Below are 24,842 nucleotides of genomic sequence, written 5' to 3'. Positions count from 1 at the left end.
CAATATTATTGGACGCTGCTTTCTGTAAAGCTAACAACGACGCACTAAAGAGCAAATTATAAGAGCCGCCGGCACATCAGTGTTATGCCGCCCACGCGTCTAGCGACTGTCATGTCACACTTTCCCCTAAAGTAATACTCGATTATCCCTTTCTTTTCGTAGCAGGGAATCATAGTACCAAAGTGCCACAATTCACTTGCGAGGCAAAATGATTTCTTCGTTGTGGGATTAGAAACGCGTGATAAAAGGACGCTCGCTTGAGGCACAGCTAAGGCTGGTCGCATAACCACTAAGAGAGAGTACTGAGAGTGTATGTTTAAGATCACGGGAAGACCGCGATATGATATCAATGCTTACGACGATTTGTTGTTTTTTTTAATCCTGAGGGATCCTTACGCTGACCTGTTCATGTTTTGTGGTTTAGCACAGATTGCAACATGAAGCACACCCCGACAAAGAATCACTAAAACGCTGCATTCGCATCCTGCAGCGAGCACTTCATTCCTTTAAAACGACGTCAAATGATTTTTGTTTTGTGCTCGAAACACAAAGATGCAACAATATTTATTTTATTGTGGCGAACGAAGGGTGCCACGAAAACACATTGCGTGTACGACACGTACATTCACTAATGTTATTACAGTGCAAACACTACAGCCCAAGGCAAAAAAAAAAAAAGAACTTCTGCACATCCTGAACAGTGTATGCAAGAATTTAAAGCTGCTCACAACATCGGAACAGACAGTGCTTCGAGAACATGCGTGTCGTATGTTCTCGTATGAGAACTTCCAGTGACGACGCGAAACGCCATGCACGCTGGGGTATGGTTCATCCAGTGTTCATCACGCGGTGAGTGCATTTGCGTCCAATACATTTCTTATTTCCCACTCGTCGGTTTGCGGGCATTTCTCGCTTCTGTAGACAGACACAACTTAGCTTCTTATTCCTGTTACGTGTACATTAGACAGCGTAGCATAGCTTTGCTCACAACAACAACAGCAACAGCAACAACAACAACAACAACAACAACAACAACAACAACAACAATAATAATAATAATAATAATAATAATAATAATAATAATAACAATAACGTAATCATGGAAGACCTGGAACTTTCACGCGCTCCGATGAAGCGTATAGTGCCGTTGGCCAACAAACAGCCAGGTTGTCGATTAGAAGTCCTCGGACACCTGGGAGAGTGCAGCCGTGACGGTCAATTAATTGCGGCAGCTTACCACGAGGGTTCCTCGTGGGCACGCCGCACTGCCACTGCAGCATCTCCCCCCGAAATAGTCGAGCTTTGTCGTTCTGCAGTTAACGAAGTACGAGTAGCTACGCAGCTTGTTGATGCTGCGCGGCGGCGTTCGTTTTACAGTAGACGCCAGGCCGCATAGATCACTCTTCATTCACGCAACAGCCGGACGATATGTCTGGAGCTGCCGCACATGCCGAATCCACGATGCGTTGCCGAAGCACGCGATCTTCACCTTGCGTATCGTTTTGCCGCAGTACGTGCGCTCAGGAAATGCCGCGTTTCTGCGGGCGCCAGATGTGGAACGGCGCGCAAAAGTGTCCCCAAAGCGGCGCCGTATCCACAGCCTGCCGAAACTCCTTATCGGTTTTCTCGACGGTAGGCGTCCAAGATTCAGGCGGCGGTGAAGACAGGGCGCAGAGCAGTTTCTTCGCATGCAGATATCAAAATGCGCGCTGCTGGGCCGTCTGCAATGGCAGACTCGTCGGTGACGCGTGGCCCCTAATCGCGTCTGCCGTTAGGCAGACGCGATTAGGGGCCACGTGATTGGACCTATAATTTTCGCGAGCCGACGCCGTTCCGTGGGGTGAGATTCGCTTCCCCTCCGCAATGGTTCTCGGAGGCTCGCTCTAATTAGGGCACCCTGTCGTCTGCCCACCGTCGCCTGCTCGGCCATCTCTCCAGCGCTAGGAGAAAATCACATTGGGCGAAACGAATAGCACGGCGCGGCAAAGGCCTTCTTCAGCCTTTACCTTTTTTTCCCTCACATGTTATATTTCGCTTGTTAAGCCGCTGCATTTGAAAACGTATTGGTTCTCCACGTTTGTAATTCTTGATCTCGCACTGTCTCAAAATTGAAATTGTGGAAATTGGAGCAGGAGAGAGTGAAAAAGAAAGCGTGGCTTTGCGATGTTAATCTTTTTCTCGGCATGCGGAACTCTCACTGGAAACCTCTGGCCTCTTCTTGAGTTATATATGCTTCACGACCATAAACTAAGCATTTTGCAGTGCAAAGGTACACGATTCATTTTTATAACTTACATCGAGTATTCCTTCCCTATTATCCACGTACTGAATGAGATACCCCTATTGTCGTTTTGATCATTCATTTTGTTGGCTTCTCCGCTGTATGAGTATACGTGAGGCAGAGTACGCTTTACAGTACGGCTCTGAATGCACGGCGAACCAGAGGCCGAATTCACAAAACTCTCTGTTCGGTCATGCACCTTGCGATTGGCTGGCCACCGTTATTATTAATATTTCAAGGATTGGCTAGACGTTTTGCTTAGCAACAATTCTAGCGTAAGAGTACTTTGCGAATACGGGCGTTGGCAAGGGGGCGGGCTCTCTCGGCGAACGAGCTCCCATGCAACCTATCGCCAACGAACCGGGCTTCACAGCACAATCATCAGGATCAGCATTGGCTGTCACGCCGAGATTCTTCGTAAGAGTCAAGCGAATACTGATGCCGGACACATTGCTAGCGAAGGCGACCGGCCAATGGGAATGAGCACTTATGCAAGAAAAGCTTTGTGAATTTGACACCTCGAGAAGGTTGAGGAACGTCCCTTATGAAATTTGCACAAGCCTTATTAGCGAGGAATTTAGCCTCGCAAGTAAAATTGCTGGTAAGCTTTCTTTTTTGGCTCTCAGTTGTTGAAGAATTTTATTCATAAAGGAAGAGACAGGGTAGAATGCATGATTGCATTGAACTTAGAGTAGATGTCATTTACTAACTCCCCTGTGGCTCCATATTTGCCTCTTGCTGCTATAGGAGCGAACTGTGCCCGAAATGCTCTGTTCATCGTGGTTTTTGATGCGAAGCTTTGTTTTGCCGACTCTCCCGGGTTCGGTGCGGCTGTTTGGGTGTTGGGTCGGTCGCTATCTCGCCGGAGATATTTGTAGATGTAAGTACAAAAGTCAAGGGAGAGTACCCGTGAAGTAGTGGCTTATATAACCCTTATATGCTGACCAAGTATGCCCACCTTTCTTCTGCAAAAGAATAACTTCCTATGTAAAACCTGAACATGTAATGTCGGCTTACTGGCATTTCTAAAGAACACCGATCCGTTAATGTAACGGAGAATTCTATTTAACGAATTCTTCGACTTACTTTATTTTGTTCGGTTTTGCCACTCAGCGTGTGCGTCCATTTTTGGCCATTCCTCGAGAATAAGCAGTGCGACTCCCACATAACACTGATTAATCTAAAGCGAACCAAACTGGTTTTTGCATAGCATTAAACGGGCATCACCGAGGCTTTGCTTCGCAGAGATTCCAGCATGTACGTACGTTGGATCTGCATAACTTCTTCACTATTCCTTTTGATAAAGAAACGATAGAAGCCACCTTGCCGAAGAAAGGTGCGCTCAGTGCGAGCAGTCCTGTCACGTGCATCTTTGGCACTCTCGCTAGGCGCGAGTGGCCAGCGCGCTCCTGCCGCAGCCGCAAACTGCACGCACGCAGCTCCTCGGGACGGCAGCGTGGCGGTGTCCGAGCACGCTCGCCCTCCGCACATCGTACGCGATACTTGCGTCATTTTGAATTGCCTTGCAATTTTTTGTGGCACGCACTCATATATGTCGCTATGTAGGGAAGACGTAAAAGAAAGCTATTCCTTTACCCGGCAATGTCCAGCGTCTTGCACGTGCTAGGTTAAGTGTGATCCCTCAACAAATTCACATTTACGCGCAGTGAACGCAAATCCCGTAGCATTGTTTTTGGGATGAAGAAGTGAGCCTTCAGGTGTGGATAGCTCATGAAGCTAATTACTAATTACACTTATGAAATAACAGTTCTTTGTTTTTTGACGCGAGTGTACTCTCTACGGCTGGAAATAAAGGTGACCAAGTTGATTTAATTTTACTTGATGCAGAATTGTGCTTTGGTATTAACAAAGGTAATTTCGCCAAATAAATTTGCAAGATAGGATACTGGGCAAGCTCGTATTGCATTGATGATTGCTAGCGAAAAGGGAGGAATGCGGACGTGTGATGAAAGCGCTGTGTCTAAATGTCTCTTCTTGCGCCAACAATCATGAATGAATTTGCGTCACAGTCTGCAGAGTGCGTATTTGTGGCAATAATACGCTGACGCCTATGTGAACGTCGTATGAAGCCGTCAGTGTTAATCCTAAAGTGGCACGCCGTACCTGCTTTGAAAAGGTTTTCACGAACTTAACGGTTAGCTCAGTGAGTAAGAAAAACAATGCAGATGCCCGTTTTATGACTGAGCTTGTATGCATGCCTTTTCGTTTAAAAGCAACCTGCTTTTCTTTTTCTTCGGTTACCTTGCAGATAGAAGATGCGATGCTGATGTTCGACAAGCAGACCAACAGGCACCGGGGTAAGTTTCCCGAGTGTACTTTTGATGTGTTCTTCTTTTTACGTGTGCGGGTGTCTTCTAACAACGCAGCTTAATTGTTTGGTTAGCCTGGCCAAAAAGTACAGACGAACAGGCAACAGTTTGGTTTTCTTGGTGCCGTTCTCGCGCACTGCGTAACAGACATTAAAAAGCTTAAAATTTTGCAGACATGCTGACGAGCGCCTTAACACAAATGTGTAGAGATCTATCGAAATCTATAATCATCATTTATCAATAGTGTACTGAGAACACATTCGGAAAGCTTTCACGCTAAAGCGCTTGGCTTAGCATATAGTTGATACACAGGCACGTTCTTTCATTAATTTTAGTTCATGTTAGCAGTAACATGATACACCAGACAAGGGTATGCAAACTTGCGCGCTGTAAACTGTGCGAATGCCACTGCTCACGAAAGAATAATGTATGTCGTTTTGCATTTTTCCTTAAGTAGGGTGTAGAGGTATGATTTATGGAAACGTATGAGCATCGGATTTTTTTCTCATGAACTTGGGCACATTCGTGTGCCCCAAAGTAAAAAAAACAACTGTGTGACATTGGGGATTGTTGCAAATAATACTAGGTGAAGTGAAGCTGTGGTGTATGTCCCTTATTCATTACGAAACTGTAGCACGAAAAAGAAAGGAGACGTACACGCGAAATGAATGCAATACCATTGGCTGCGTCCACCTACTCTCGTGGTTCTTGCTTTCTTTTAGTTTTTGTTTTTTGTGGCTCATGAAACAAAGTTTAAAAAAGAACGACATTTAAGATTGCCTTATTTGGTGCAATGCTAAGACATGTAATGGAGTAATTTGTCGTCCGTAGGTTATCGCCTTAGTAAAAGAAAGTACATCGCTCCCGATGACCTCTCTTAAAACCGCTGCTAATGGACCGTCATTCGTGTAGCACTGGAATGATGCCATTTGAAGTCGTTGCTACGCTGTCCGCCCACTAAATTTTCAATATCTAAGCGTCAGGAACCCTTATTTGCATCTTTTACTAGGAAGAGGTAAATAATTTTGTCTAGAAACAAAACGTTTACCGTAGTTGCAGTCAAGGCCTGTATAGAGGAAGGATGGCTTCTAATGTAATAATACCTAATTACAAATAGAACACATTATTCTCAATTTATCGTCTTCCCAGGTCAGAAGAACCACTTTAGTGGTGTCATTCGATGTCCTCGTTGTAGTAAGACTCGCTGACCTGTTCACATTCACTCTGAATTCGACCCAGCGAGTGACGTCAGCGGCCGAAGCGCGTGCAAGTAAGCAGTCACGCTGGCTGCACCGCGGGGCAATTTCCGCGCCATTTGTGACGGAATCGTAAGCACGTGACTGCGAGCTCACAGACATGACGCGCGTCGTCGATGTGAGCAATAACATCCCGAGACAAGCCTCATTTTTTGGCCATTTTGTGCCCGTCTTCGTCGCTGCTTGGCGCCCTCTGCTTCCTTGAGTCCCAGCAGGGTGGCGAATGACCAGTGATGCTGTGGGCGCTGTGAAAAATGTGTCGCGTAGCTAGGACAAGCAACGCGAAACTGGTGATTTGCAAACCAACAACGTGCATCATGACGAGGGGTCTTTGCTTTTATTCTGCGCTTTTCCTGTAGTGCCCGAACTGATCTCATTTCTTACCTGCTATGCGTACCCGGGGCCACATACAGTAACTCATCGGAATACTTATTCTCGCTTAGAAAGCTTTGCACGAGTGTCACTTTCGGAGTATCGGGGTAACGGGTTTCGTGCAAGTGCTTTCTCCTTTTCAATCAGCAATTTACTGCAGCAAGGGTTAGCCTCCTTTGGACAAATATTTTTACCGTGGGTGAAATCACCAGTCGAGCGATGCGGCAACAATACGAGTGCCGGTTGAACACGCAGCGGACGTTCCCTTGGCCAGACGCTGTAAAGATAGATGGTAGCCGGCCAATGCCGTCGTCGGACTCATCCACGCTAAGGACGTTGTTGAAGGGAGGGACATGTTCTCAACGAGAACGAGGAATATGGGATTTATTTACAATATCTACATGAAGGGTGGAGAACGTTACAGTTCATCAGCCTAGCATGACTGAAAGAGAATGCACACTGAGCAGCCGTCAACGGCTGCTTAGAAACACTCTGTCCTCCCTAGATCCCTAGGTGAGGGAAAACGGCCGTTAGACCTTCAACCAATGTGAGCGTCCAAAGTCATCGTCGCCGACCCGCCTTTGAAGGGGAGGGTTTACACACTTACTTCCGCACAGGTTTCACTGAACACACCGAGATGAGCGGGTTCTCGCAGGCAGGGGTCTTGCCCCGAGCAGGCGAATCTTGATCCCAGAGCTGACCCCGCCGTTAGTGGCCGCCGCGTCTGTCCATTGACTGTGACGACTCTTGGGGCCCGTGGGATCGCACCCCAAAACATCTGCTTCCAGGAGTTCCCCCACTCTAAACAAACCGTGAAGACGACGGCGAATCAACTAACAATACTCGGTCCGCCGACCATCACTAGACATGCTGCCGCCGTCGGGCTTTTGAGGCGGTGCATTGTTGTTCTTACAAAGCGAGTCGTCGCAGCGGGCTGGGAAGGGTTCGGGGGTCGCTTCTTCGAAGATCGCCACCCCCGCAGCTGCAGCGGGCTTGGGAAAATTTTGCAGGTCGATACCTCTGCAAGCCGATCGTAACAACGCGGATTGCCGGAATGATGGAAGCCCAACTTTAGGGATATACCAGCCAGAGTTTTCGTCTTGCGAACGCAGAACCAAGGTTGGCCTTCATATGAAACTTAGCCGTACTTATTATTGAAGTTTCTGGCAGTGTCAGCTAGGCGGAACATATTTCAAGCTCTTTTTTTTACTTCAGGATCTTTCAAGCTTTGTTTGAATTCGTGCCTTTCATATTTTTTTGTAATCGTCACCATCAATTTATTTATGTCCACTGCATGACAAAGGCCTCCCTCGGCGATCTCCAATTACCCCTGCCTTGCGCCAGCTCACACCACTCTGCTTTCAAGTTTCCCAAGCTCATAAAACCACCTGATTTTCTGCCGTCTTCCACTGGCCCTCAATCCTCTTGGCTCACATTCTGTAACTTTAATGGTCCACTGATTATTTACCCTACATTGCCTGACGAACTCCATTTCGCTCTCTTCATGTCAACTAGACTGTCGTCTACCCGCGTTGGCTCTCTATTCCACAGCGCTGTGTCCTGTCTATTAACGTTACGGCAAACATTTTCCTTTCCATAGCTCGTTGCGAGGTTTTTAGCTTCTTCTGAAGCTTCTCAAGAAAGGGTGGTGGCGCGAAGTACGGGCAGAACATCTAGCACCTGTGTTCATAGTCTTAAGAGATGTTAAATTGCCTTTATTGCCTTCATTGCCTTCTTTTTCTGCGGCTGTTGGAAGTCTTTTTTCTATTGAAGTCAAAGTAGGAGACTTAGTTAGCTTGCAATGGTAATGGTTTTTTCTTTTAATATCGTAGTGATAAGAAGAAACAATATTGTATGATAACGAACAAGCTCGAAAGTTCGGAAGAGCAAGCACAAAGAAAGTTAAATAAATTAAACGATATCCTGGCGCAGCGCTCAATATACATAAGATTGTAGTATTCAAATGCTAAGAACGATTCACTCTACACTGCACAGACACTCCAAACGCTCAAAAGGTGGATGAGGTTAGGATGTGGTCTCAAATTCACAGGCGAACCCATGATGAAAAAAATACAGACTAGAAAATACGCTCTCATACATTCATACGTTCACTGTGCGAGACGCACTCAGGTGAAAACCATATGCCCGTAAGACAGCACCCGCATACAGATACAGGCGGCTTAAGCGGGCTGTGCTACGCACAGCGCTACCTATGTAGTGCTCGCAGTGGCGCAGAGCACGTTATACAAAAAGACTGCTGCTACCACAAATGCAAGCAACATAGAGACACTCAGTATTACTTAAACCAATTCAAATGTTTAGGAATAGGTCAGTTTCCTTGATGAGGAAACGAGAAAAAGCAGATTACAGCATAATTATAAATGAAGCTGAGGGCAACACCAAAAGAGCGTGGGAGATAGTAAAAGCGGCACTTGGCCTTTACTCTGATAGACGTGTACTGCCTGATGTTATAACTCAAGACACGGTGGATTGCTTTAGTGCAGACGTCGGACGTTCTTTGGCTGCATAGTTTCCTAACACTTGGGATCTCATGCGCCCCTCAAGACCAGTTTCTGATAATATTGGCATGTTTCAAATAGATATGACACATATCGTATCAATAGTGAAAGATCTATACGTTAATAAAGCGGCCGGGCTTGATACTATTACAGTTAAATGAATGAATAAATAAATAAATAAATAAATAAATAAATAAATAAATAAATAAATAAATAAATAAATAAATAAAGATATTCTGGCGGTCCACCTGTTGCACATGTTCCATCACTGACAGAATTGCGGTACGCAGGCAAAGGAACTTAATTTGGGCAAAGTCTTCCCTGCATACAAAGACGGAGACCGTTCAAATGCCTCAAGTTACAGACCGATATCCGTGTTAAATGTTATTGACACATTATTTTAAAAAAAACTCTCAGCACATGATTTGCATCCAAACCAGCATGGTTTCCGGTTGCACAGATCCACGTCCACTGCGGTCCTGATACTTACCCGACAAGTTAACTAAGCCCCTGAACAACAATAGGATTGACGTCGTACTTTCCTTAGACAGAGGAAGGCTTTCGATTCTGTTAATCGCAAGATATCGTTAGCTAAGCTTCATGACAATGGTTTCAGAGGCCAAGTTCAGCAGCTTCTTTAAATGCTACCTTTCCGACCGACAGCAACGAGTAGCGATGGACGGTGTCGGGTCCTCTACTCAGTCAGTAGCCTCTGGGATACCACAAGGCTCAGTTATCGGACCCATTCTTTTTTCACGGCATGTTAATGATTGTCCCTTCCTTTTATTATGCTCCGAAGCTTTAATGTACGCAGATGGTACGGCGCTAATCTTTGTCGGTGACAGTTTAAATGAGATCGAAGCAACGAAGAGCTAGAGAGACTTCATTCAAGGTTTAAACGAAATCACCTAAATATTAATACTGACAAAACTAAATACATGGTTTCTCACTCTAGGAAGAAAAAGCTCGATTTTGGTAGGTTTAATTTACTTTTAGAGACTGCACAGCTGCAGCGAGTAGCCTCGTCTAAATGTTTAGGGGTCATGTTTGATTCAGATATGAAGTGGCAATCGCATATAAGTATATGGCATGTTCAAAGCTAGCGTATGGTTGCCACGCGTTAATAAAATCCCGGGAATGCTTTGGCACAACGGTTTTGCGTTTCCTATAGTTCGCATTTGTGCATGGTTATCTGAGCTATTGCATAGTATCGTGGGCCAGCACATACAAAACGTATTTGAAATATATTAGCCGCTTACAAAAGAGGGCAATAAGAATTATTACATTTTCGAACAGAACGAATACCACAAAACAACTGTTCCAAATGATGCGTGTACTTGCGCCGGACTCTGCGTATTAAGTGTTGCTTACATAATAAAAAGAATAATACAACATGATGACCCTCTCCCATTAAGCACCTTTACATTACCTGTGCGCTGTAAGTACAAGAGCTGCAGCGAGCAACTGCTTTAATTTAGCGGTTGCCAAAAATGCGTACGGTCGAAGTCTAATAGAATTTCACGGCGCTGTCACTTGGAATGCCATACCGACTGATGTGAAAGCAGCACACAATTTTTCCGCGGCCGAAACTTTTCATGTTTAGTGGATAACTGGAATAATTGGACAAATGGTGAACTTGTCTGCTGTTGTCCTCTGTATAACAGAATCATGTGTTTTCTAATATCTGTAATTAGTTTTGTTTTCCTTTTGTGAATGTTGTAACCGCTTGTCGAATTATGTAGGTACGTCGAACAATTGGTTCCGTTACTAGCCAGCCAGGCTATGGGACCAAACAAGTTTTGCGAAGTTTTTTGTAATGTGAAGATCAAAGTGACAATAAAAAAAGCTCCAAATTAGACCGCCAACACATCAATTCATCCACACCAGTCAAGGTTCTCTGGGTCGTTCACTTTCGGGGATAACTTTGGCGACAATCCGCAGCTCCGTCGGATTCGTCACCGCCTGCGGGCAACGTGACAGCAACGCTGTCGCCCGCACGCGCCGACGCGTCGCGTGCTATAGCCACGCCGCGGAAAGTGAACGACCAGCCAAGTGCGGCACCCAGTAGGCGCGAGCACGTAGGCCTGTGCTCTATTGACCCACGACATTGCGACTGTCTATGCGCCAACGCTTCGACAGACGGCCCTGCCTTCGCCTCGTCTATAGGCGACGTCGCAAAACAGCGAGCAGCTGTTCATTCAGCACTTATCGCAGCAGCACAACTTGGAATAGCGAAGAAGAGGCGCGGCGAAAGAAACAAAAAGGAGAATGTGGCGCACAACGAAAGCGGAGAAGGCGAGCAATCTACGGCCCTATTTCTTCTGTTCTTGCCATGGCTGCTTTGGCCAGCAGGAAAAGGCGCTTGGCCCACAATTTATGGGGTGAAATTTCGCTCGCCCCTTCGGCGATAAAGGTTACTTTAACGATCCAGCGCCGCCCCTGACACATTCTGAAGCACCGTTGTCCGTCTCAAGTCCGGTAATTTACACTCCGCACCTTTGCTGCAGCATCCGAGAATCCCACTCGCCCTACGCCTTTCTTCGTTCCTGCACTGCAATCGACCGATGCTCCTTTTTTTCCTGGTTCTTGTTCCTCCGAAACCGTGCCTGTCGTCCTTCTCGTGGATTTTCTTTACGCGCACGTTTCAGTCGGCGCCGTATATCTTGTCGCGAGGAACGCGCGTAAAGTCGGACACGAAGAATCCGCGCTGGATCATCAGCTTCGCTGCGCAGCGCTCTTCCACTCGATGAAGTGTCCCTGTATCTCGTGGGCAGATCAACCTCGTGAAGAACGTCGACTGTGTCGACGGCAAATGAATATGACATAGGAAATAAAGGAGCAGACTACCGGACCACGGCCGAGTATGCGAACGAGGCCAAGAGAAAACAACGTCTGTCGGCATTTGAAAGAATGACACGTCTGCGCGATAAGGTAAGCGCGAGCAAGGGTGAAGACCTCCACCCGGCCTCGCGGCGAGGTCGGCCGTGGTTTATTGCTGTGGCCGTAACGTTCTCGAGCCCAGGTTCTGGCAATTCTGACGGCCACGCTCCTCCCGACTACTCAGCAGCCGGGCACCGCGCTTCAAGGTTTGCCACCATTGCGCGGCGGAACGACAAGGAACCCGCTGGTTCGCCGATGCGCGGTCAGATTTAAGGGTGCTGACGGCGATTCCCGTACATTTTAACTCTTTTATTTGTTTTCCTCTGTTATCGCCAAAGCGTAACATGCTACTACGGAAAACCTTACGCTAAGCAATAACGGGGCTGTTGCATAGCTCCAGCATTGTTTGTACGTTGCTGATAACTTATCGAGGCTGCGTAGCGGACCACGACGACCACGACTCCGCAGTGATGTGGACCACTGTGCACCAGGAGTGTCTTTGCATTCAGACCCCGTGGGAGCTGGCACCGAACCACCGCGGTATGGTTTCATTCGAGGCGGTACTCCAACTGGCGACCTGCTCTTTACATTGTTTACGGGGACGAACTGTAGCTTGCCGTTTCTTGCCTCTTTTTCCTTTTCACGAGTTTGGAGAGGCATTAATAATAGTTTTACTCGATGCGGCTCAAGTGCCTCCAAGTGACGAACAAATGAAACGCTGTCCGGCGCCGTAGGCGCCGTACTTCGTTCTGGCCATGTAGTGGGCACTTATCTGATCGAATAAAATAAAGGGAGAAAGAGAATGGAGTGCTCCGCTTCTAGATAGATTGGGGAAAGGGGTGGAGCCTTACGGATTGCTTAATGCTTGGAACTGGGTGCTCGTTTACGTATCAGTTAATACTGGGATAAGTGAGTCACAGTCGAGGGTCACAGGTAATTATAGTGATTATGTAATGGAATTCGCCCGCACACCGTCGAAAAAAGGCAATGGTAATTAGGTCTGTGGGGTAAACGTCTCCCTGCCTTATAGTAGGCACGGTGATGCCAGAAAGAAAAACAGAACGCATATTATGAGAACACGAACGTTGCTTGGAGTCCGGAGAAGCAAAGAAAGTGCACGAATATTGTGCACTCATCTGCATTCTATCTGATGGACGCCGACATGCCAAGTTTATGCAATGGGAAGCAGGGCGGTTTGCTGCGGCCGAGTTGGTGCAAGATGAATGTGTGATGGTTCCAACAAGGCGCGAGAACAAGACGGACGAACATTCGTGCATTGCTGCTTTCGAAGCTGCCTTGAGCAGCACGTTCTGTGAGAGCGACAAGCCGTGAAGGAGTTCACGCACTGCGGACTGAATAACGTGAAAAATGCGCCATGGCTCCGGGAAGGGTTACCTGCGCTTAGCTGCACATTGCAGACCTAGACGCTTTTGTGTAATTTATCTCATCTTTTGTACCTGGTGGCCAGCCACGCAAATTATAGCATTGACATGACAGTGGCAAATCCGAGACAAATCCATGTGCATAAACTTTATGGAAGCGGGTTGTAATGCACGTAATAGATTAAGACACAGTTCGATAGAACCTATGAATGATAATGTTAAGAAACGAAGGACACTGTTTTGCAGGACTTGTTACTGCAAATATAGAAAGGCAAGGAGGAGATTGAGCACGAGAGGGAAAGACAGGCAGGCTAGCCAGTGTCGGCTGGTTACGCTGTTCTGGATCAATAGCAGTAAACGCTGACTGTAGGCCTTGGCGATCTCCAACAGAGCAGAGCGTGCTCTCTGTTCTAAAGCATGTCAGGGGCGACGCTGTTGAGTTCATATATTCTCCCTTTTCTTTTTCACAAATTGCTCTGCACCTACATGCATCGGTTTAATTATGCCGTTAATTTCTTCAAGCGCTGTTTTATATGCGTAAAATATTAGGGCCAAAGTTCGCCTGTTAGCTCAGAAGTGCACCTGAGTCGACGCGTGTTTCTTGCTTGTGGTTTTATTCTAATTTGCATATAGTATGAAAATATTTATTCTAACTTGCGCGCTGTGCGTCGCAGTGTCGCAACTAGCGCGAGCCAACAGTGAAGTGCGCTCGATGACAACGAGCGACGACTCTTGTCTGTGGAGCCAAGGAAGTCCTTCCGGTCTCGGTTATTTTGCACGAGGAGCCGTCATGTTGCCTTGAAACCGCAGGCGCTCGAACTACGCGGTTAAGGCAAGCGCGATTATTGTGTAACATATGGCTAATACTCCGAGGCCCATATATAAAAGCAAGGCTCGAAGAGGTCGTGAAGAGCCGACGCAGGTTCGTTTTGCCCTTTTAGCATAAGAAGCGAAAGAGCAACTCGTGCAACGTGCCCGATCAGGGAACTCCCATCAAAGTCCAATGCGTCAGTTGGCTTCCTCCCTCTGTAACTCGACAATAGGAGCAGCAGCCATGGCGCATCACGCGCTACTGGAGCCGCATGTTTTGCGAACGGGAATCACGCTTAACAACACCTGCAGACGGGCTAGATGGTGCATTGCAGATCGACAGAAAATAAGCGCTCAGGAAGACACGCACGAACAGCCGAGAAAGACACCGGACAGGCGCTGTCCTGCGTCTTTCTTAGCGCCTGTCCTGTGTCTTTCTCGGCTGTTCGCGTGTGTCTTCCTGTGCGCTTAATTTCCGTCGATCGGAAACTATGCTGGTCTGTGATTTCACGCTTTCCAACGCGCCTATCGCGGAGTGCTTCAAGCAGCACTGTAGACAGTGCGTGCGTATTCCTCTATTTCCAGTGCATGCATAGCCGCAATAAAGCAGCGCCATAATACGCGCCGTGTCCGAACGTTTTTCGCACAGCGAGCTACGCGTCGCGCGCAGTACAACGTGCCGTTACCATCTCCTCTACTTGCAGAGAGACTTAACGGTCAGTTTAATTTATTTAACACCACTGGGCTAAACCGGTGCTTTTACTCACAGGATGAGCAAATCTTTCATTTTAATTAATTAATATGTATATAAAGTTTAGTTATCATAACAAGTGCTGCACACGTTATTAACGCACGTACATCTAGAGCCTACTTTCGACCTATGCAACTATGCTAATTAGGAAAACTTACAGGTGTCTTCTATCGCCCTCAGACATTCCATAACGCAAGCGATGTCCTCCAGTACATTCAATTTAACTTCATTAATGTTAGTCGGACTGCGCGTTCATTGCGGTGCACTCTTTCTTCACGGCGGGAGCTGGTAACTGAGGCACTCGAAACTCGGACTGTGTCACAAACCGTGCTCTTCGTTCCACGAGGGAGGGTCTGACCCTGCCTGCCCTGCGAGCTTCGGTGCTGCGCTTGGCGAAGGCCCGAGTGGCGGGATCGAAACCTGGCCGCGCCGGCCGCGACTGCATTGGGGGCGAAATGCACCCGCGTACCGTGCATTGGGTCAAAGAACCGCGGGTGGTCAAAATTGAACCGGAGTCCACCGCTACGGCGCGCCGCATAATGATATCGCGTGGTTTGGGCACGTAAGATGCCAGCATTTCACTTAACCCCTTAGCATATCTTAGCCGCACACCTTCCCCCTTGCCACCCCCAGCCCGGAACACTCGTCAGTGCAGAATGGCGAGGTAACCTCGTGTCTGCGCTCCTGGCGGACACGGGAGCGCGCAGCGGAAAGGCGCTTTTTTCCAGAGGTATAACGCAGTTGAATGGATGGATGGATGGATGGATGGATGGATGGATGGATGGATGGATGGATGGATGGATGGATGGATGGACGGATGGACGGATGGACGGATGGACGGACGGATGTGATGAGCGTCCCCTTTGGAACGGGGCGGTGAGTTGCGCCACCGAGCTCTTGCTATTATACAACCGAATGTCCTACCTAGGTAAAAAAAAAAAAAAAAAACCAAGCAAATTTTCTGACCCCCTATTGTGAACTTTGTTTTTGTACGTCTCCTTTATTTGTCGTTTACCTGCTTTTATTCTACCAATCTTGCAATAGCCTTTTACTATTATCTATTGCGGACACGTTTGCTTTCCTCCCTGCTCTCGCTGAACCCAAGGGCTTCAAGGAGTCCATTGGTGCTCAAATCGACCACTGGGCAGATATTTTCACATTCTAATGAAACATGCTCCATCGTTTCTCTAACTTTACCGCAACAAGCACATCCTTCTTCCTTCTTATATCTTGCTTTATAGGTGCGTGTTTTAAGGCATCCCGATCCGCTTCGAAAAGTAATGAGCTTCCCTTTGAGTTGTCGTAAATTGTTTCTTTCCTAATTTTGTTTTTTCCTCTTAAATAGTTACTCATGGCAGGTTTCTTTTCCATTGCCGCCACCCATGAGATCAGCCTCTCTGATATTCCACTTGACATTCTTTGTTGCCATGTTGATCACCATACAGGCCGCATACTTGCTGGTAAGCTTCCTAGTCCTTTTCCTCCACTGTGAATCAATGTTTTTCCGGTACAGATACCTCAACACTCTCCCAGCCCATTCACTTTCTTCCATATTCCTCATTCGTTCTTCATAATCAATCTTACTGCTAGCTTCCCTGGCTTCAAAACTTGTCCAGCCCACATCACCCTGCACAGCTTCATTCGTTGTCTTCCCGTGAGCACCCAGTGCGAGGCGACCCACTGATCTTTGGTTCCCATCGAGTCCTGATTGTACCCCTGATTTCAAGCAAACAACCGCATTTCCAAAAGTAAGTCCTCGAACCATTACACCTTTCCACATCCCTCGGAGCACCTCGTACCTATTGTATCACCATAGCGCGCTGTGCTTCATTATGGCTGTATTTCTCTTCCTCTTCGCAGTGGTGCTGGCTTGCCGACGCGCGCCAGCGCCACTGCTTCCCCTAGCGGACAGCGCGTCACCACGTATCAGATTGCCGGCTCCGTGAGGCGCTCGCGGTGCCTGGTCAAAGGGTGCAACAACCTGGATTGATGTATGCGGGCAACATTGTGCTAGTAGCGGACAATGCAAGATATTTTCAGAGACTTGCGAATATGCGTTGCAAAGCAGCGACAAAATCTATAGGCCTTATGTTTAGCATAGAGAAATCGGGAATTATCATTTTTGTTGACAGTTTGCTCGTGACAACGAGCACATTCGCTTAGCACATTCGCTGCATCTCTACTTCGACCTGATTTGAGCCACCCATTGAGCATCGGCTGATTTGTGCGTGTAACGCACATAGTGCTTTCTCGTGTTCTTTTTTTTGACAGCACGTGCTTGATCGGTAACATTTCTGCTGTAGCAAGTTGCAAGCAGTTAAGCGCTTTAGCAAAGGCGATGATTACGTAGCCCATTTGTTGAAATCATGCGTACCGTATTGTGTGGCATCTTGACTCCGCGACTACCGGGTTGCGAGAGGACGGCGGCGGCGGTGGTGGTGTGAGTCGCTCTCGGACGCTCTTCGATACCGCTGCAACGCGGCCACTTTCGATCGCGGTCAAGCCCAATACGGATCGAATTACTTGGTTGCGATCAACAATAGTAGCTGTTGCACGGTACAAAAAAGCGGATCGAGTTGGTTGAGCTCACGCAGAATTACGGCGCAGACGAAAGTCTACGATCGCGATCTACTGGATCTGGATCGTGCAAAAATCGTGGTCGAGAGTGCCCGTGTAGAGGCACACGATTCGGGTGCGACTCGACGACTCTCTAAAGCGCCTAAGTTACAGAGGTATAATATTATCCCCTTTAGGCGCGAATTAAGAGAGAAACACGAAGGAAAATTGGGGTTCCTTCAAGTATTGCCGCTAAATAGCGACCCAAACTCAGTGATATGAATGAAAAAATCTTTATTGAGCCAATAGACATTTTTTCTTATGTGTACATTTGTACACATGGCGCCTCTAGGACTTAAATTATCTCGATGGCCACTTACACAAGGAACAACTGTTGTCAGGTGCTGTTAACTTGTCAAAAGTACTTAATAGTGTATTTACAATGCATCTCAGCTTGCCTGCTTCAACGGATCCTACTTTTTGTCGCGAAATTCATAGTAGCAATCCTTTGTAGCACTTAGGCAGAGGAAAACTCCGCATTTGCGACAGCAAACTCGAGACCTTGAAGCACAACCTTTTGCAGGAAGTTGGCACTGGTGTGAATGTGCCAGTGGTTATTGCCATCAAACCTTGTGGAATTTGTTGGCAGGGGCATACCGACATGTGATTTTCGGACAGGATTTGGGGAGCTGGTGCCCTCCTGTTTGGCGCAGTCCTGTTGTTTGTTGTGGTGTGCCGTTGTTGCCTAAATTGTATGGACCGCCTGTGACTATCCCTCCTGTTTGGCGCAGTCCTGTTGTTTGTTGTGGTGTGCCGTTGTTGCCTAAATTGTATGGACCGCCTGTGACTATCCCGAGTTTGACCTGAGCTGTCCGATTAGCTAGAAAGGGCCTCACATAATTGTAAAAATTGCTTCCCAGGTTCAAGGTTGAGATTTCATGTAGGATATGTTTATGTGCCACCGTATCAAATGCTTTGATAAGATCCAGACCCAGGAGCCCCTTTACTTCCCTGCTAGGGTCGTCAATAACAGCCCGTTTGATCATGAGCATGGCGTCCTGTGTGCATAATGCCTTCCGAAAGCCTGTGAGATTGTGCCTGAAAAGCTCCTGGTTTTCTATGTGTTCTATTATCCTGTTATGAATAGCATGTTCGGCTACTTTGCCAATACAGGATGTAAGTGATATGGGCCTGAGGTTCTCCTTTGTTAGTGGTTTGCCGGGTTTCGGTATAAACGTCACCTTCGCCTCCCTCCAGTCCGGTGGGACAGTGCCGGATCTCCAGTGACTATTAATTTTGACCGTGATTATGTCTATGGCATCGTCCAGGTTTCGCAAAAGTTTATTTGGGATGCCATCCGAACCCGGGGCAGATCTCCCATTTAAATTAAAGAGTACATGCCTTATCTCAGCTGCAGTGAAGTCACTGTCCAAGTCCGGTTGCGCTATTCCGGAGTAAGGTTCGCTTATTTCTTCTTCGTTTTCATATTTATTTTTAAGTGGCAGGTACATGTGTACGAGGTCTTTTCGGACCTCTCTTGCTGTCCGCCCTATAGTTACCTGCTTATTGACGAGTCTGTTTATGGCGAGGTTTGTAGTACCTCTGGAGAGCTTGTCATTAAGTAGGCTCTTCAATAGATTCCATTTTCCTCCTCTGCACAATCTGCCGTCTGCTTCTGAGCAAGCTTCGTCCCATTGTTGACGTGAAAGTTTAGCCGCGTAGGTTTCGATATCACGATTAACTTGGGCGATCTTGGCTCTAAGTCTTCTATTAAGTCTGTGACTCTTCCATCGGGTTAGAAGGGAATTTTTCGCTTCCAGCATGTGAGCTAGCTTGGAGTCCATTTTTGGGACTTCGATTTCTGTTGAGACAGCTTTAGTAGCTTTCTTAATCGTTGCCTTTAGTTGATGTAAAAGCTCCTCATAAGATTCGCCATCTATGCTGGTTTCCTTACGCAACTTACGAAAGAGATCCCAGTCCACGTACTCATATTTCCTTAGTGGTGTTGGTTACGTCTGTAAGATGACCTCAATTATGTAATGATCACTTCCTAAATTCTCCTCCAGTTTGTCCCACGAGCCTTCAATTCCCCGAAGGAATGTTAGATCCGGGGTTGTATCTCTGGTAGTGGAGGTACCAGTTCTCGTGGGGAAGTTAGCATCTGTAATAAGAGCCAATTTTAACTCACTGGCCGTGGTTGCTAAATTTGTACCCTTGACGCTCCGATGACCATAGCCCTATTCTTTGTTGGGAGCGTTGAAGTCCCCAGCCACTACGAGTGGGGCTGTATCTGCCTTACTGGAAATGCGGCTCAAGAGGGTCTTAAAATCCCTTTTCCTATATTTAATTTAATTGAACTTTTAAATACGTGAGCATTCCTATGCTTACCCAACGAGAAAACCGTCCGTCCGTCCCGTAAGACGATCGCATTACAGATAGCGCCCGCAGCAGCGAGCAAATTCACCTTCGTGCTGCCTCTCGCTTCAACGCGAACTATGCGACGAGAACACAGAGCACGCGAAGCTGTCAGCAGTTGGCGCTCTCTGTCGCCATCGTAGATCGCTTTCAAGATACGGCCCGCGCCAGACGCAGGCGCCGCAGGAGTGCGATTGGTCACTGTTCGAACCACACAAGCTACCCTAAGTATTTTTGATTTGGTCACCAGTGGCTCTGTATGTATATGGGTATGTGTGTGCATGTGTATATGTGAGTGTGTGGGTTCATGAGGCTGCATATATGTATAATGCACATGTGTTTGCATGTATGTTGTTGCCGAATATTCTGTATGGGCGCTGCGGGCCTCGTCAAGCTGCTTCTACTGGAGCGGCTTTTACTTGCAGCCTCCTCCATCAAGTAGATCAAAATAAAGTTATTCTATTCTAATGGTCCCACACGGATGGTCAAGGCGCTAAAGTGCGATAACGGCTTATAATGCTCGAAATGTGATCAGCGCATCTGGCGCCGCCACCTGCTGTAATTTGCTGGCGTCATCAATTCACCTTGCGCCGCCGTCGGTAGCAGTTCGTGTCGCCGCAGCGCTGTCGTTTGTAGTGGCCCGATCAAGTTTCATTACATTGATAGTGACACCAGACTGCGTGGCGATGAGCAAGTGGCACAATGCCTACGCATACTTACACAACTGCCAGAAGAGTTTCAGCGTCAATTTTCTATTGCCATGGTAATTATATCGACACTCCAGGCAAACTTGTGTCGTCGCAGTCGTCGTGAGGTTCTGTATAAAGCCCAAGCGCGATAATATCGTCACCGTGCGCCGTATGCAGTATGTGCGAGTGAAAGCGTGTGAGGGTGAGCCGGCGATCGCGGCGCAATCTCGCGCACGCCAGGGAGGGAAGCGGGGAGGAAGCGCGCCGTCTTCCGTCGCGCGCGAGAATCCGTCTGCAGGGGTGGGGACACGTTCTACTCCGGGTGGCCGCGCCCGCCCGCCTGGGCCTCTGTATCGTGAAAGCCATCAGCGAAAGGGACATAGACCGCCACGCGCTGTGTTTCCGCAGCTTAGTTCGCGTTGATGGAAGGCTCGGCGCGAAGGTCCATTCGCTGGCTGCTGCGCCTGCTTACTCCAGCGTTTTCAGAGCGTTTCCATGGTGATCGAGGGAGAGGCGTTCATGTTCGCTTGTGCGTGCGTGACACTATGCTTGTTAATTTAGCTAGTGTGCCTTTGTTTACAAATGTATACGGCCGATAAAAGTACTATCCTTACTTCGTATAGCTGTCCACTAATTTGCTATCGCAATCGATGCTTCACCTTTCGGCCGAAGCTGCGACTGTTTGAAGCAGGTTTAATTACGCGTGATGTATATGTGGTGCTGTTATTAAACCAGGTGTTGATATTAGTTTGTTTTTCACGCTTTGGTGCAGTTTGCCTTGTATATTGGCCATGTGTTAACATTAAAGCTTCATTTGATAGACAACGCCTGGGATCGTCTCTTCATTTTAGTCTTTGTCTAGTTGTTGCGTTGACAGATCATGAACATATATTAATGAACGTTTTAAGTGAAGTTGGATCTACTCGGCGATAACCCGACAAGTGACCGACCAACAGACCGCCGACCAACCCAGACCCAGCCATGGGACGGAAGGAAAGCAAAGCTTAGTTATAAAGAAGGTGACAGAAAGAAAGAGGTGATAGATACAGAGGTGCTACTATAGCGTGCGTGCACAGCTGACAGGTACAGAGTCAGAGTAGCCTTTTCCTCATCGTGCGCTTGCGCGACCAACAACGCACGTTCCAATCTGGGCTTAAACAATTTTCCCGCCTTGTATGGCGCGAAAATTGTATCCATCAAACAGGTCACCGCAGTGCCAAAACGCACATTGTGAACGATGTTCTGTCTATTTAGGTGAAACAAAAGCTAACCTTACGCATGGAACATAGGTGTATAATTACTGCATTCATAGTCAAAGATGCCTTGTGCTCGACAAATGCTACCTACCACAACACGTACGTATAGTTCACTAACCTCAATAATCCTAAACACTGCATCACCAGCGCATGGTGTTGAGCGCGCTAGCGAAGGATTTTGCTCCCGATCACACTTTCATGCCCTGACGTCCTCCCTATCAGTTCCCGCTGGAAGAGAATGTAAGACCGATTTTCACAACAGCCTGCACGTTCCAATCGAGAAGGCTCGGCCTATTCCGAAAGTTATTCTCAGCACTTAGCGTCAACGCACAGATGCTGTTCATGCTGAAGCCAAGGTATGAAGCGCTGAACCGCGTTTTGTGAGCGCAATGACATCGAATGTAACTTACTGGCACTGCATTGGCCAAAATCTTTTTTTTTGTCTGAGCTGCGCACACTTTCGCGCGCTTTATTTTTTTCCTATAGACTGCAGAGTCAAATAGGTGAGAAACAAAATAAGCTTGCCTTTATTTCTTTGTGTTCGCGCTTTCATGAAGGCCCATCTCAGACTCTTATTGGCGCTTGCGCTATCGCGGTGTTCACCTGTCTCGCTGAGGCTATACCGTGATTAAATGGGCCGTGACGGAGGCCTCCCATAGCAGGCTAGTCCCGCGGGCTGCCTGGATATATGCCCTGCTTTTCCTTCGCATATCCGAGCTCAGACGCGCGGCTTTTGCGACTACGTGTGTGCCTTCCTTTGACGTCCTCTTATGGCCAGTGCCTTCTCTCTCCTTCTCATACGCAATGTGTTGGGCACTAAGCAGCTGACCGACTTCCATTACATTGTGCCAGCAGAAAATTAAATAAATAATAAAATGAAGTTGTGAAACGCGTAAGTTGTACTGCTAATAGCAGCTATTTTACCCGCCAATCGTGTTCGCTCGTTTGCTTGACCGTCCGTCCGTCAGTCCTTTAACTGCGAACAGTAAGCGGAATGCCGTTGTGAATCCAAGCCAGCAATTTCTCTTGAAGCATTCGTATACTCCGTTTCTTTACTATTATTATTATTATTATTATTATTATTATTGTTATTATTATTATTTTTATATGTTGTAGTTGGCGTCGATACCTTCGCCCAGCGCTGACACCTTGTTTTTTAACAGGCGGAGTGTTGCGAATTTATTTTATTTTGTTGGTTTTATCGCCGCCGACTTCAATCTTGTTATTGACTGCAATTTTGTTGCTAATTGGTGAATTGACAATGTCTGGCGATGATGAAAATTGCATTGTGTGTCACAAACAGCTGCCCACTGACGGAAAGTTTATGAAGTGTTCAAGCTGTAGCAGTTCCTCTCGCTTAGGCCAATGTTGCTCTGGTATTGCCCGGGCACGACACCGTTTTAGACATGGAGCGTTCACCAATGCTTCTGTTCCAGGTGCACCTTCTTCTGCTGGCTTTGCCCTTGTCTACCACATCATGTGCAACTCAGCATGCGAGCAACTAATCGCTCCGTGAGATGCCCGCCATCGCCAAAGTTGCGATTCATTCCTGCCTGCTGCTGGCAACCAGGAGTATCATGACGACATGCCGCCACTATCAGCACGGGATACGCAGCTTATAAGCCATCATTCGGCGCCGCCCCGCTGGGGCACGACACCGTTTTAGGCATGAAGCGTTCACCAATGCTTCTGTTCCAGGTGCACATTCTTCTGCTGGCTTTGCCCTTGTCTACCACATCATGTGCAACTCAGCATGCGAGCAACTAATCGCTCCGTGAGATGCCCGCCATCGCCAAAGTTGCGATTCATTCCTGCCTGCTGCTGGCAACCAGGAGTATCATGACGACATGCCGCCACTATCAGCACGGGATACGCAGCTTATAAGCCATCATTCGGCGCCGCCCCGCTGGGGCACGACACCGTTTTAGGCATGAAGCGTTCACCAATGCTTCTGTTCCAGGTGCACATTCTTCTGCTGGCTTTGCCCTTGTCTACCACATCATGTGCAACTCAGCATGCGAGCAACTAATCGCTCCGTGAGATGCCCGCCATCGCCAAAGTTGCGATTCATTCCTGCCTGCTGCTGGCAACCAGGAGTATCAAGACGACATGCCGCCACTATCAGCACGGAATACGCAGCTTATAAGCCATCATTCTGCGCCGCCCCACTGGGGCAGGACACCGTTTTAGACATGGAGCGTTCACCAATGCTTCTGTTCCAGGTGCACCTTCTTCTGCTGGCTTTGCCCTTGTCTACCACATCATGTGCAACTCAGCATGCGAGCAACTAATTGCTCCGTGAGATGCCCGCCATCGCCAAAGTTGCGATTCATTCCTGCCTGCTGCTGGCAACCAGGAGTATCATGACGACATGCCGCCACTATCAGCACGGGATACGCAGCTTATAAGCCATCATTCGGCGCCGCCCCGCTGGGGCACGACACCGTTTTAGACATGGAGCGTTCACCAATGCTTCTGTTCCAGGTGCACCTTCTTCTTCTGGCTTTGCCCTTGTCTACCACATCATGTGCAACTCAGCATGCGAGCAACTAATCGCTCCGTGAGATGCCCGCCATCGCCAAAGTTGGGATTCGTTCCTGCCTGCTGCTGGCAACCAGGAGTATCAAGACGACATGCCGCCACTATCAGCACGGGATACGCAGCTTATAAGCCATCATTCGGCGCCGCCCCGCTGGGGCACGACACCGTTTTAGACATGGAGCGTTCACCAATGCTTCTGTTCCAGGTTAGTTACCTGAATAGTTCTTCTTCCCTGAAGAGCAGCAATTGGCTGTTTTTTGCGGTGTCGTGCCCCAGCGAGCTGCCACTTGCTATAAGCCATCATTCGGGATTCGCTGTAAGAACTTGTGCTTGTTTATATGTCGGGTACGCTTACTTCTTTCAGGAGATGTCGAATCAAATCCTGATCCCGGTGGTCTAGATACCATTTTGGAATCGTTGCGGCGTATTGAAACCGGTCAGAATCAAATTCGAAATGACCGGCGAGCCCTTAAAAGTTGGCACGCATCTGTCGACGATCAATTGAAGCAGTTATCCGTTAGGCTTCAGGCTGTTGAGGACGACCTCGTATCGATTAAAGGTTCTGGCAATAGCTCGTCGCCCGAGTCTCCTGAAAAATCCCATGCTATCTCGAGACACCTTAAAACAATAGAGATATGTTATGAGGATGCCGAAAATAGGCTTCGGCGGTGTAATTTACTCTTCTTTGGCATCCCTGAAGATCGAAACGAATCATGGTCATCATATGAATCAAAAGTTATCAACTTGTGCAATGAACACCTTGGCCTTCCCATCGAAGGCACTCAAATAGAACGCTCAAACCGC

At 47.7% G+C, this 24,842-nt stretch overlaps 1 protein-coding gene across 3 annotated transcripts in view; it reads left to right on the top strand.

Annotated features, from left to right (window-relative positions):
- Positions 1-24,842, top strand: part of Rbp6 (RNA-binding protein 6) — a 1,068,785-nt gene that overhangs the window by 627,717 nt on the left and 416,226 nt on the right. For all 3 annotated transcript variants that reach the window (XM_050169782.3, XM_050169781.3, XM_050169783.3), the window contains one exon: positions 4,551-4,599. In XM_050169782.3, the coding sequence (XP_050025739.1) occupies positions 4,551-4,599 (49 nt within the window). The remainder of the gene's footprint in view (positions 1-4,550; positions 4,600-24,842) is intronic.

The sequence above is a fragment of the Dermacentor andersoni genome, chromosome 3 (genome assembly GCF_023375885.2).
Source record: "Dermacentor andersoni chromosome 3, qqDerAnde1_hic_scaffold, whole genome shotgun sequence".
NCBI classification, from domain to species: domain Eukaryota; kingdom Metazoa; phylum Arthropoda; class Arachnida; order Ixodida; family Ixodidae; genus Dermacentor; species Dermacentor andersoni.
The sequence above is the reverse complement of the archived record's forward strand: the minus strand, read 5'-3'. Positions and strand labels throughout refer to the sequence as shown.